This window comes from Dama dama, chromosome 14 (genome assembly GCF_033118175.1).
Source record: "Dama dama isolate Ldn47 chromosome 14, ASM3311817v1, whole genome shotgun sequence".
In the NCBI taxonomy this organism is placed as follows: domain Eukaryota; kingdom Metazoa; phylum Chordata; class Mammalia; order Artiodactyla; family Cervidae; genus Dama; species Dama dama.
In genome coordinates this window covers 72,268,947-72,282,740 of record NC_083694.1, presented here as the reverse complement: position 1 = coordinate 72,282,740, position 13,794 = coordinate 72,268,947, and the positions used below count along the sequence as shown (strand labels likewise).

Here is a 13,794-nt window from a genome sequence, read left to right as displayed (position 1 = left end):
ACCTTGAGCAGTGATGGGGCCTCCCTGGTGTTCCTCCAGACTTACTGTGGGGTTCGTTAGAGCTGCTAAAGACAAGAGACTCAACCTTATTCAACTCTATATTCTTAGAACCTAGCCCAGTGTGTGAAAGAGAGTGCTTTGCAAAGTATGTTATAAACATACATATTAAGTTACGTGTTTAATATCTTCTTGCACAGTCAATGATGATTTGTTAAATAGCAGTACAAAGTCCCAGCTCCCTCATAGTTTCAGATTTTTGTTTTCTTTTTAGTCAAAAATTAAATGCAACACCCATAGCTGTCATAAAGGTAAGTGTACACAGAGGTCAGTGTAATAATAACAACGGCTTGTCTTTAGAATCAGAGGATTATGATATATATATTGTGAGTTCTAGAGGGAATGGGTAAAATATATTTTTCCCAGAGAAATAATCTTTTAAGTGATAGTTGTGTTTCTAGGCCATTTCCCAGATTTCTGTTTAACTCACATACCTTAAACTTGTGAAGTGTCCAACTCTTTGTGACCCCATGGACTGTATAGCTCACTGGGTTCCTCTGTCATGGAATTTTCCAGGCAAGATACTCGATTGGTTAGCGATTCCCTTCTCCAGGGGATCCTCCCGACCCAGGGATCGAACCCACTGCAGGCAGTCTTTACCACCTGAGCCACAAGTGATAACTGCAAGTCCCAAATAACATTGCTAATTACCAAAATTCTGGAGAAACTTACTACACATTCCCAGCAGGGGTTGCAAGACATGTTTCTCCATTCATTCTTTCCTTTCTCTCACTCAGTAGCCCATGGATTGATTTGTGGGTATTAAACCACTCTTGCATCTCTAGAAGAAATCCCTTAACCATTATATGATCCTTTTAATGTATTCTTGGATTTGGTTTGCTAGTATTTTGTTGAGGATTTCTGCATCTATGTTCATCGGGAAAATTAGCCTGTAATTTTCTATCTTGAAAAAATAGAATTCGATTTCGATGTTGTAGTATCTTTGTCTTGTTTTGTTATCAGGGTAATGCTGGCCTTTAAGTTTAGAAGCATTCCCTGCTCTGCAAGTTTTTGGAATACTCTGAGAAGGAGTATTGTTAACTCTTCTCTAAATGTTTGGTAGAATTCACCTGTGAAGACTTCTGGCCCAGGACTTTTGTTGGGAGTTTTTTTTTTTTTTTTTTTTTTAATTACAGATTTAGTTTCACTGTTAGTAATTAGTCTGTTTAGATTTTCTCTTTCTTCCCCGGTTTAGTCTCGGAAGATGGCATGTATCTAGGAATGTATCTTTTTCTTCCAGGTTGTCCAGTTTGTTGGTATATGAGATGTTGTAGTAGTCCCATGAGCCTTCATATTGGTTGTAACTTCTCTTTCATTTCTTATTTTATTGATTTGGGCCCTCTTTTTTCTTTGATGGATTTGGCTCAAGGTTATCAATTTTGTTTGCTTCTCAAAGAACTAGTTCTTAATTTCATTGATCTTTTCTGTTTTTAGGATCTCTATTTTATTTGTACTCTGATCTGTATTGGTTTCTTCCTTCTACTAACTTAGGGCTTTTTCTTTTTTCTAGGTGTTTTAGATATAAAGTTAGACTGTTTATATGAATTTTTTTTTTCATGAGGTAGGTCTGTGTTGCTATAAACTTTCCTTTTAGAACTGCTTTTCCTGCATCCCATCAATTTTAGAACAATGTTTTTTATTTTCATTTATTTCAGGGTGCTTTATTGATATTTTCTCTGATTTCTTCATTGACCCATTGGTTGTTTAGTAGCATGTTGCTTTGTCTTCATGAGTTTTGCTTCTTCCAGTTTTCTGCTGGTAATTGGTTTCTAGTTTTGTACTAGTGTGTTCAGAAAGAATGCTTGATATGATTTCGGTCCTTTTAAATTTGAGATTTTTTGTGGCTCAGCATGTGATCTATCCCAGAGAATGTTCGATGTTCATGAGCACCTGAATGTGTATTCTGTCTTGGGGTGGAATGTTCTCTGCGTGTCCACATGGTCTAATTTGTTACGGCCAGTGTGTTTCCTTCTTTTCTGTCTGTATGATCTGTCCATTGACGTAAGTGCCCTACTATTATTGTATTACTGTCAGTTTATCTCTTTACGTCTATTAATATTTGCTCTATGTAATTAGGTGCTCCAGTGTTGGGTACATAAATATATTTTTTTATTGTCAGATGCTATTTACTTATTTTAAAAATTATTATTGGTGTGTAGTTGATTTACAATGTTGTTATTTTCTGCTGTACAGCAAAGTGAATCATATACATGCGTCCATTCTTTTTTAGATTCTTTTCCCATATAGGCCATTACAGAGTATTGAATAGGGTTCCCTGTGCTACACAACAGATCTTTATTAGTTACCTGTCTTATGTATAGTCGTGTGTATGTTTCATTCCCAATCTCCCAATTTATCCCTTCCCTCTCTTCCCCACCCCCCATAAACATGTTTGTTTTATACATATGTGACTATTTCTGTTTTGTAAATAAGTGTATTGGTACCGTTTTTGTAGATTCCACCTACAAGTGACATCATGATATTTGTCTTCTGCTATCTGACTGACTTTACTCAGTATGACACTGTGTCTTTTGATTGGAGCATTTAGGCTGTTTATGTTTAAACTGATTATTGATAGGCATGTACTTATTGCCATTTTGTTGACTTTGGTTTTTTCTGTAGTCCTTCTCTGATTCAAACATACAAAAGTAAAGAGAAGCTTCTAAGAATTCCCAGGTACCCTTCATACAGCTTCAACAATGATCAGTTCACAGACAGTCTTATTTCTGTGCCAACTTTATGCACTCTCCCTGCTCTGGATTAATTTGAAGTAAAGTAAATACCCCGTAGCACATAATTTAACCTGTATGTATTTTAAGATCAATCTGTAAAAGATGACTATTTTAAAAAACATGGCTATGGTATAGTGTAAAAATGGGACAGATTTGAGCATCAAGAGTAATAACTGTGATGGTTGGAGCCATGTCCAATGTGTACAAATGATGATAATCTTTAAAGACCCCCTCATGGCTCACCTTTACATGCTGTTATGACATTAGCTCAGCACTCTAAAAATTGTTACATATAAGGAAAGAAGGAATTACCCTGTTGTTTCCAGGGCACATTGTATTTCAGAATAGACAAATAGTTAATACGACAAAGTTCTCTATAGAATCCCAACAAGCAAATATAGAGGCACTGCTTTTGAAAAGTGTAATTACTGGATGCTAAACCTATCGAGTATCAGACTGGTAAGGTTTGCAGTGGATGCACCAGGCCACCTACACCTGAAGCCAGTCACCAGTCCTGGTACCGCCCCAAGTGAGAGTGTGCCTCCCACTGCAGCGTGCTGAGAAGTCCACACCAACGCTTACGGGAGTTCCTGCCAGAAACAGAGGAAAACTCAGACGTGGAAGCTAGCCAAGCTTCCAGATGTAATTGCAAGCTTATAGGAAATGAGGGTAAAACAACACAGTACAGGTCCCAGAAGACATGGGGGAGGGGAGGGAGAAGGTGTCATCCTCTGAGATGAGAGACTATCAGCCAAATACAGTGCTTACCTTGTTGAGATTCTGGCCCAAACAAACTCTCTAAAATATACTTGGAGTAAGAAGGGAATGTGAGATATTAAATAATTATTAGTAACTATGTGTGATCATGATACTTTGGTAATGCTAAAAATATCTTTTAAGATACATAGTTAAGTATTTACAGATGAAATGATGGGCTTTCCTGGACTTGATTCAAAACCTTGCTCTTCAGAGTGTGACCACCAGACCCAACAGCACCAACCTCACTGAAGAGTTAGAGATGCAGAAACTCAGAACCTACATCTTTCCCATCTCCAAGAGACTCAGACACACACTCGGGATTGAGCAGCATTGCTGTAAAATACTGGGTGTAAGGGAGAGTGTTGTGGGGGATAAAAGAAACACGGCTGCAAGTATTGATAATTACAGAAAGTGGAGGCTGAGTGCTTGGTGGTGGGACTGTAAATCAAGGGTTCCTAAACCAGGGACTGACAGACAGACTGGACAGAAGTGTTGATATACTCAGCCTAGGGACTTTGTTGATTGGTTTGAGGTGCAAGAAAGCATTCAGACCAATATTGCCTGGTATCCTCCAGGTTACTAGGTAATATCCAAAAGCCCTGAATGCGTGTGTCTTTAAGAAGTATTCCTCATTGTGTGAAAGAGAAAGTGAGAAAGTGAAGTTGCTCAGTCGTGTCCGACTCTTTGCGACCCCGTGGACTGTAGCCCTCCAGGCTCCTTCCATCCACGGGCTTCCCCAGGCAAGAATACTGACATGGGTTGCCACTTCCTTCTCCAGGGGATCTTCCAAGCCCGGGGATCCAACCGAGGTCTCCCACATTGCAGGCGACACTTTACCGTCTGAGCCACCAGGGAAGCCCTTCCTTAACATATTGAGTATCAAACTGCTGTTTAAAGTTTCTGAAAGTATTTAGTATTTAAAGTATCCTCACTCCTCATGCCAGTGTGTTGATCCCTCTCTCCAGCCACGGCTCAGGCCTTTGAAGAGCCTGGACGGAGCCCTAGATGCTGACGACGAGGAGGACGCCGAGAGAGCCAGCAAGTAAGTCGCGGGTTGCGTGCTCTGTTTGGCCGAAGCCCTAGGTGGCAAGGGATATTTCAAAGCACGTGCACGCCTGGAGAAAAGGTTCCGCTCCCTGCAGTCTCATCTTCAGCAGGAGGAACCAGGGCTAGTGGGAGGCTCATGGGGGACAAATCTTGAGATGGGAAAGCAAGATAGGCCTGAAATAACTGGGAAGCAATGATGTCTGCAGAAATACCGAGGATAGTGGTCAAGGGGAAACAGAAGCCCCCTCCTCCCCCTGGACAGAAGAGGGGCAGGTGAACATCAGGACAGTGGGAGGAGTTAAATTGAAACAAACCAAATCTGGGGGAGAGGCGGCGGGACCTCAGTCCATGGGAGGTATCAGAAAAGGAAAATTTCATGAAAGTGGTAAAAATTAACAAATAATAAGGGAAATAATAGTACTATGTGTTTAACTTTAAAACAATTTTAAGCTGTTTGACAGAATCAACTTTTTTCCCCATTACATATATCTTTATTTAAGATATAAATAAAGGATATATATATAGGAATAAATAAAGGGTAAAGGAATATGCATTCTCCAAAACAAGGAAATAAAAACCATACAAAAGTACTGAAAGTGAACTCAGAATGTAGAAAGTCCCAGATGTTCAGTCTGATATTTCTAAGGCTGTCGCTCCCACATCCCCCAGAATCAGACTGTGAAAAGCCCTGCTTGTGCTTCCAGATGGGTAAGGAGCCATAAACTTCTGTTTGTTCTCAGCGCTCACACTCAAGATTTCCCGTGTTTGAAGTGGTATGTACATCACTATAAAGAGTTTGGCCATGAACCAGTTCTTCACTTTACTGTCCTTCCACAGAAATATCACGTTGGTTTTAAAACTCCCTCGTCGGTTGACAGTCATCGGTGAGAGGTGGCTTTGTGTATAGCGTTCGGGTCACGTAACCACCAGCGCATGTCCTGTTTTTCTCCAGGTTGTCCTCTGAAGATGGAGAAGAAGCTTCTGCTTACTTCTATGAAAGTGACGACTCACTTGAAACAAGAGCAAAGGCTCCTTCGCCGGGGGAGATGGACCTGCTGGGCGAGATCCTGGACACGCTGAGCACACACAGCTCGGACCAGGGGAAGCTGGCAGCGGCCAGGAGCCTGGACTTCTTCAGGTCGATGGACGAGATAGATTACAAGCCCACGGTGAGTCAGCTTCCAGCCTGTAACATTAAATGAACACTTTCTCACACTCGCTGTGCTGGCCGAAGTGAAGGTAAGTGTCAAAACTCCAAAAATATCGTTAAGAGTTAATCATTAAGACATGATTTTTATAACAAAATTCCAATCAAATGCTGGTGTTTCTCATCATTAACTGAAATTATTTTGTCAAGCAGTATTACTTCCCTACAACCTAATTTTATAGTTGTCTTTTTTGGGGAACTTTTAAACATGAAATGTTCCCATGTTTTTCCTGTATTTTTTGGCTCTTCACAACATTTTAGTAAGGGTATGAATTTAAGTAATGTTTCACTGTATTGCTTCAGAAATGAATAAGACTTTAAGCAGATTGAACTGGATTCTTTAAAAACACAAGAGAGAGAGGTGGAGTAATTTCTACCCTGTTCTGACTGTAGTAATTCCAGAACTTGGCATTGATTATATAATAGTTTGCTTGTTCTTTGAGTTATTTAGTAGGATTTCTTTGCAAATCCTTTTTCTCAGCTTTTTTGTAGTATGACAGAAGTTGTATACATCTGAGATGTACAATTTGATGTTTGCCCATATACTTTGAAGTGCTGGCCACAGTTAAGCTAATTAGCCATCCCTTACTTCACAAAGCTTACTCTTCTTTCAAACCAGAGTACTTGAGACCTGCCTTCTTCACAAAGCAGTTCCGTCCACATGCTGCATACTATGTCCCTGCGCTTCGCTGGTCTTCCTTGCACCTCCCCTTCCCCCGCAGTGACCCCCACCCCATTCTGCTCTCTACACACGTGAGCTTGACTAGATTGCACAGAGAAGTGAGATCATGCAGTGTTTGTGTCCTGACATTTCACTTAGTGCAATGCCCTCCAGGCCCATCCTTGGTGTTTTCTTTACCTTGGTTTTACTGATGTTAGTCACTGGATCATGTCCAACTCTTCGTGATCCCATCGGCTATAGCGTGCCAGGCTCCTCTGTCCGTGGGATTCTCCAGGCAGGAATACTGGAGTGGGTGGCCATTCCCTTCTCCAGGGGATCTTCCCCACCCAGGGCTCAAACCCGGGTCTCCTGCATTGCCGGATTCTTTACTGTCTGTGCCATTAGCAGCACCCATGTTATCCCAAATGGCAGGATTTCCTTCTAAGTGATATTCACAGCGCATTCTCTTTATCCATTCACCCATCAGTGACATTTAGCTGTTCCCGCAGCTTCCCTGTATGTGAAGCTGTTCACCAGTGTTCACTTCTCTAGTGAACAGTGCTGCAGTGAACACACACCCGGAAGTGGGGGTACTGCGTCTGGCTGCAGCACGTCATAGTTCGGTTTGTAATTTCTTGAGGCCCGTCCACGCCGATGTCCAAAGTGGCTGCAACATTTACACTCCCACCCTCTTCTCCACATCCTCGCCGACACTCACCATCCGGGTTGAACTCTGCAGGCGACAGTTGCACGTGCCCGTCTCAGGCCGTGCCTGTCTTCGGAGCCCTGGGCTGTGGGCTGTGTTCTGAACCCACCGTCGCGGCTGCGTCTCCTCGGGGAGGGACTTCGAGTTCCCAGCCTTGCATGAGAATGATTTCAATGGGAAAAGAATGTTGCTGAAGTAACGTCACAGTTTTCTTCCATTTCTTCTAAACGTGTCGTTTCTCCTCTTAGAACAAATCCAACGCGCCCAGCGAGAGCGACCTGGCCCTGCTGTGCAGCGGCTCCGGGGACCAGGCCGGGTGGCACCGGGGCCAGGACGACAGCGCCCTGCTCGGCCGGCAGCTGCCTCCGTCGCCCAGGAAGCGGCTGTCCTCCGGCGCGGGCACTGACCCTCTGTTCATCCTGGAGGAGGAGGCAGCCGAGCGACCCCTTGGCGTTGGCGCGGAGAGCCGGGCCCCGGCGCAGGGGCAGCCGGGCCCCCCTCCAGGCGCCGGAGCGCCCCCTACAGAGAGGAACGAAAAGCTAAGCCCGACTGCGGGCGACGGGGCGGAGGCCGGCCTGGGGCGGCGCCTGTCCACGTGCGTTCCCTGGGAGAAGGAAGGGCAAGGAGCCCCAGAGACCGCAGCGGGGTCTGGGCTGCTTCAGGAGGTGGTGTCCTTGTGTCACATCACGTCCTCTTTCCAACAAGACCTGCACATCTCAGGAGGGCGGGCAAGCGGGAACCAGGCTTAAGTCAGCGAACGAAGCTCCCGTCGCGGGCACCCAGCCTTCCACGGAGACGTCCAGGAGCCCACCGCCCCGCGTCGCAAGCAAGGGCTGGTCGGAAAGGCGGCTCTTCTGCTGTATGAAGTTTTCATTTGGGACACTTCCCCGTCCGCGCGTTTGTCTCGTGGTATGTCGATGACCCATTGATTTTTAAACGTAAAGCTAATTCTCCTACTGTGCTTTTCAGTCAGGTATGAGTTTGTATGTATGTTGAAAGTATATATTGAGCATCCGATTTCCCAGTGTTTGGTGCTTAACGCCACCTATTTAAATTAAGTATGCTTCTAACCCTTGCACATAACCAGTAGTAGCTACTGTACTAACCTGGTTGAGCATGACCTGGCCAAGATATCAAAACCTATCAGACCTAACCTGAAACTGTTGACCCACTAATTGCCTTAATCCTAAGCCTATATTAAGCATACTTACCTAATTTATGGGATTCCATGTAAATTCTGAAAGATAAGTTATGTGTTCTGCAGAGCAATAATGCCTTTTTCGATCATCAAGGACAGAATTCATATTTTCAGACTTAAAAAGCTCTCTTGTCGACATTGCAGCCATTTTTTCCAAAAAGTATAAAGGTACACACACACATAGCTGTCACTCAGCGAAATACATGAAGTGCTGAATTACAATGTGAAAGTAATGACTGCTATTTACAAACGACACTTTAAATTTCTTCACAGCCTCTTTTTGCCTTGCTAACTAGGAGTCACCCCAGAAAGCCAGATGAAACAAGGTGTCCTAGTAGAAAAATGTTCCTGTCTGTTTTTCCCCTAACTAATAATCCCCTAATCAGAATGCTTCACGACATCGCAGACTTACCGCTAAAATCGCTGACTTTATATTTTGCAAGTCGTAGGTCTGCAGGCCCCGTGCGGAGCAAGGGCAGCGTGTGTCCACGCGGCACGGCCGCGGTGTTCAGGCCCTGTACCCCTGCGGTGCGCCTGCACAGTTCATGAGCCATGCCTCACGCAGGCCCTTGGTTCTCCCCTAAGACCCTGTTTCCGTCCCGGGATCCCGCCCCGGGCCCGCCTTGCCCATGGCTGTCATACCTCCTCGGGCTCCTCTTGGGATGTGCCCGTCTCCAGACCCTGCCGGTCTCTGACGGCCTGGGCGGTCGCGAGGAGCACAGGTCAGGTCCGCTGTCGGATGCGCCGCTGCTGGGCCCGTCCAGCGTTCTCCTCGTGGTCGCGGTGGGGCGGTGGGTCCCGGGGAGGGGCTCCCAGCACAAAAGCGCCGTCTCCTCGCCCCCGCCTGCCCCCGGGGCGGCCTCCTCCCGGGAAAGCCGCGCCTTCCCTCCGGGCCTCCTGCCGGCGGGGAGGAGACGCCAGCACGGCTCCCTGAGGCCGAGGCCGGGGCCGGTGCTTCCGGTCTGACGCGCGGTATCCACACACACTGCTTGCAGTTCTTCTGCATGGGACTTGGGCTCTCCTCCTCAAATTCACTGTCACACTCGGAAGTTCTGAGAAGGAGTCGCGCAGTGATTGCGTCATGATTGGCTAGACTGACAGGAAATCAGGAGTGAACAACAGTGATGCTGTGCTTCCTCGATTGTTCGCTTGTTCAGTACATGTACTCCATGCATCCCCAATCTTGACTATTTTCTTAATTTATTTTAGGAAAGGTTTGACAAGGCAGTCAAGAACTCCCATCAAAACTGTGCTCTAAAATATTTACTGAAATAATTTTCAGTTAAGATCCTGAAGAGGTTTTGTTAAAAGCACTGCTTAAAATATGTATTCAGATCAGTCTTTAACTAATTTGAAGAAAATAACCAAGGTTTTCTTTTTTAAGGTAGATTCCAAAATCTAAATGGATATATTTTGGGAGGACAGTTATTCATGTTTATGAAGGAAGGCAGATCTTGTTTTCCTTATAAGGATGAACTCTGTAAGTACTAAGGGTGAAAGTCTGTAATCCTTTTTTTTTTTTTTTTTTTCTGTAATCCTTTTTTTAAAACCAAAGTAAGATTCAAGGTTCTTGTTAAATTTTGCCTTTATATACTCATTTCAAAATTCCATTTTATATTTAAGTATATAAAAAAGAAGTCCATTTATCAGAAGAGCTATTTTAAATGAGGAGGAAAAACTGTCACTCTGGTTGTCAATCTGCTAGGCAGATATTCTTCATAATTTTTGAAAAGAATGTAAAGTAGCCCTTGACTACAAATATTGGAATGAGGCATTTTTTTTCCTTTATAATTCTCCATCTGGAGCATGGGATCATTGTGAGTGTAGCCTTGACAGAATCTGGGTTTTAGTCCATTCGCTCAGTAAGCCTCAGAGCCTCAGAAATGTGAGTTCTTCTCTTAGTCACCTCCCCAGATGTCTGGCCATGCTGTATGGTGAGGACAGTCACCCCCTGACAAACCACATTCGTGTTGAGGTATTTTTAAGCTGCACTTGTGCCTTATTTTAACATACAAAATCAGCTCTGATAGTCCACATTAAAAACAAAAACTCAGCAAGTATTTATATTTTAAACCATTAACATTTTGAGTATTCAGAGTCTGCTCTGAGACTAGACTTCCCTGTATTACGGTGGCTGTAGGGAGAATGAAGGGACATTAAGGTGAGTTCTGAAAGAAAAGTTCTCTCTGTCCTTACTATGTTCATATTTTCTATTATAACTAGACAGTATTTTCTATTATGTGTAAACTCCCCTGCTGTTTGAATTTTTCTCCCCGGACGGAGCAATACCTGTCCTACACGGGACTGTATAAACGAGTCCGACCGTTGGTTCTGGGGCCTGTCTTTACACAGCCTCTAGGCAGTCACCATGCTCCCCAAACCCACTCTTATCTTTCACCCCAGAGGTATTGCATCCATGGCATTTCAGAGGATAGCAGAGTCCCATGTGCATTGAGGAACTCTTGGTTCATTAAGTGTCGTTAAGTGGTATATTTTAATGGCTACCTACTTTAGCCTATTTTAGAAAGGCACCAAAATATAGCATGACTGTTTCTCTGATTTAATCAACTCTTGGTACTATTCATAGGCAAGGTACAGTAACTGTGGACGTAGGGAAATAGAAGAATTGGCCTAGTCCCTGCTGTGCAGGAGCTAATGAAAAGGAAAAGGAATTGCAAGTCTGTTAATAACAACAATGATGATAATATATTTTGCTTAGGAATTATTCAGCCAAGATTCTATCACCAAAAAAAAAAAAAAGCCTTTTAAAGCTGCTCAAACTAAAACCTGCTCTAAGGACAGAGCCACTGTACCATCTTTCTCCCCTGTCATACGGCGTGCAAGAACGCTGCTGTCTCGGAGACCTGCCCCTAAAGGACAGATTCGGAGGCTCTGAGAAGCCATGTGTTCTCGTCCAGCTGGCTGGCCGGCACCCTCTGCTCCCCTGGACCCAGGCAGCAAGGCTCGGTGCTGAACGCGGCCCCTCAGGACCACCCGGGACCTGTCTCTCCACTCCGCTCAGGATGAACTGAGCATGTGGACACCTGTTGACGGCAGGGAGTTTTTGCTGTCTTTACCCTGATAACAGCATTCTCTGCAAACACTTCCCCCGCACCCCACACACTTGAAAGCTGTCTGCGACAGTCTGCTGTGCAGTCTGTACTTGTATCCTAACAAACAAGACCCAGGAATGCTAATGAATTCATCGCTTCTGAAATAAGGTGAAGAGGAAAAAAAACTGTGACTGTTCTCGTAATTAGTAGATCTTCCTTCTTCTTTTTCTAGACTATCTGGATTTTCAGGAAAAGGTTATTTTCATGAAAAAATTTTCTAATGTGAATTCCATTTTGTTTCACATACAGGATCCTGATTCTGGGTGGATAGCTGTAGATCAGAACATAAATGAAAGGATGTAAAATGAACCCCAAACCTAATTCCCCGAAAGCACTTCTTCATATAGGAGATAGTTTCTTACAAACTGTCAGCATTTCCTCTGTCTAGCCCAGGAATTTGTTCGTGTCTGTTTCTTAAATCTTGTTTAAGAGGCAGAGTTCTTTTGAGCAAATCAGTCAATGTTTCGATTTGGTCAAGATAGGGAATTATGTGTATTTAGAAAGCATATTTTATCTTGAAAATAATATAGGATTTTGTGCAATATTTTTTTTCTTGCATAATTTAGTTCCTATAAATACGCACATCTGCTTTTTAAGCAGATGCCTTAAGGTCATGTTTTTCAGTATTTGTGTAAAATTGTATGTAGCAATGTTCCATGTGATTTTGGGGGAAAAAAACTTTTTACTGTTGGCAGGAGAAATGTTTTTGTTTATTTAAAATAATTATGAATATTGCATTATTGCATCATAACTAACTGCCTCAGCAACAATGAATATGCAATAAGAGAATCCTGAACCTTAGATTAGTATTGACAGTACTGTTACTTTGAAAGAAATGTATATAGTGCAAAATGCTGATTCTTCATTTGTACGTTTCACAAATGCTCAGTTCTGTATCACGTAAATTGAGATGGCATTTGTATGGTGATGACCGAACCATTATGTTGACTGTAATATCCTTTGTGATGCATCTCTGGTAAGATTTATAAAGGGCATTGCCGATACTTTTTGACTGTCTGTAAATTAAGTTAATTTTTGTATAATGTACAGTTTGTTTAACCTTAGAGCTTCTATAGATTTCTACTTTTTATTATACTTGAATGAGGCAGAAAAGCACTGTGGAAAATCTGTAGCTCTGGATGCGACATGCAAACATACCAAAAAAAAAAAAAAAAACAAAACAGAACAAGGTACTGAACAGCAAACTTAACCAGACGCTTTCTATCCAGAAAGCTATATTTTTTCAAACCAGACTTAAATGAAGTAATTTAAACTATAGCAGTCTTTTATCATAAAGGATGCTAAGTCACAAATGATTACCTCTTTGATATGATACACCTCTGAGCCTCTTCGTCTCTGTGTTACTCCATATCTCAGAAGAGAGCCCTGTTGAGGTACGTTGACACCTCTGCCCTTTGGTATATTACATAACTTCCAGGACAAAATTTGACTCTGTGCATCCTGGATGCATCGTGTGTATCGAGTCACCATCCTTCAGATGGTCTAGTTTCCATGCGGTTACTCTGAGAACCACCAAATAATCATATACCAAAAATGAGATTTCTTGAATCTGTTTCAATTTAGTACTTAGAGCAAACAAGTGTGAACTGCATGACATCTACAGTTTAAAATGCATAAAGCTTTTTACACAAAAAGTACATATGAGGTTAAAAATGGAACTTTTCCAAAGCTTATTTCTCTTGCTTTAAACGAATAACTGTCCGGAAGGACTGACTCGCTTGGGCCTTGTGCTGGACATGACGTACCTGCACACACCTGCCATCACCGAGGTGTGTGCCGTCGTCCTCGCATCCTTGAGGCTACAGGATAAATCATCTCTGACCTTGACTACTGTCGGGAGGACACTGTGTAAAAGTATTGTTTGGGGGATTTAAAAATATATGCAAAAGTCAATATTGGATGAACAACACATTACCATGAAGTGCCCAACAATGCAGGTTGAAAATAAAGTTGGTCATAATCAAACCCGCCCGTTGCTGACTCTTCTGTAACAACTGGCCAGCTCTCCCATCAGAGTTCCCAGTGAACTGTCACAGGGACCCCTGCCTCTTCGTCTCAGAGCCTTAGGACTGCTGCAGCGCAAACCCAGGCCTCAGCCCTGCTGGCGGGTCTGCTGGGGAGGGAGGCGGCCAGTGTCTCATGTCCGGGCTCAGAAATGACAGAAGAGGTACGTCTGTGTCAGTAAGGTCAGCAGAGCAGGGCTAGAAGCCAAGCCAGACCAGGACTTACTGACCTTCATGTCAGAGCCGCGGACAGACAGACAGGAGGTAGAATGCATCAACAGCTCTCCCCA

General features: G+C 43.4%; 1 protein-coding gene across 7 annotated transcripts in view; it reads left to right on the top strand.

Annotated features, from left to right (window-relative positions):
* Window positions 1-13,466, top strand: part of DENND1B (DENN domain containing 1B) — a 267,912-nt gene extending 254,446 nt beyond the window's left edge. For all 7 annotated transcript variants that reach the window (XM_061161076.1, XM_061161073.1, XM_061161077.1 and 4 more), the window contains 3 exons: window positions 4,514-4,590; window positions 5,548-5,764; window positions 7,418-13,466. In XM_061161076.1, the coding sequence (XP_061017059.1) occupies window positions 4,514-4,590; window positions 5,548-5,764; window positions 7,418-7,918 (795 nt within the window). In that variant the 3' untranslated portion in view covers window positions 7,919-13,466. The remainder of the gene's footprint in view (window positions 1-4,513; window positions 4,591-5,547; window positions 5,765-7,417) is intronic.
* Window positions 13,467-13,794: the final 328 nt, after the last annotated feature.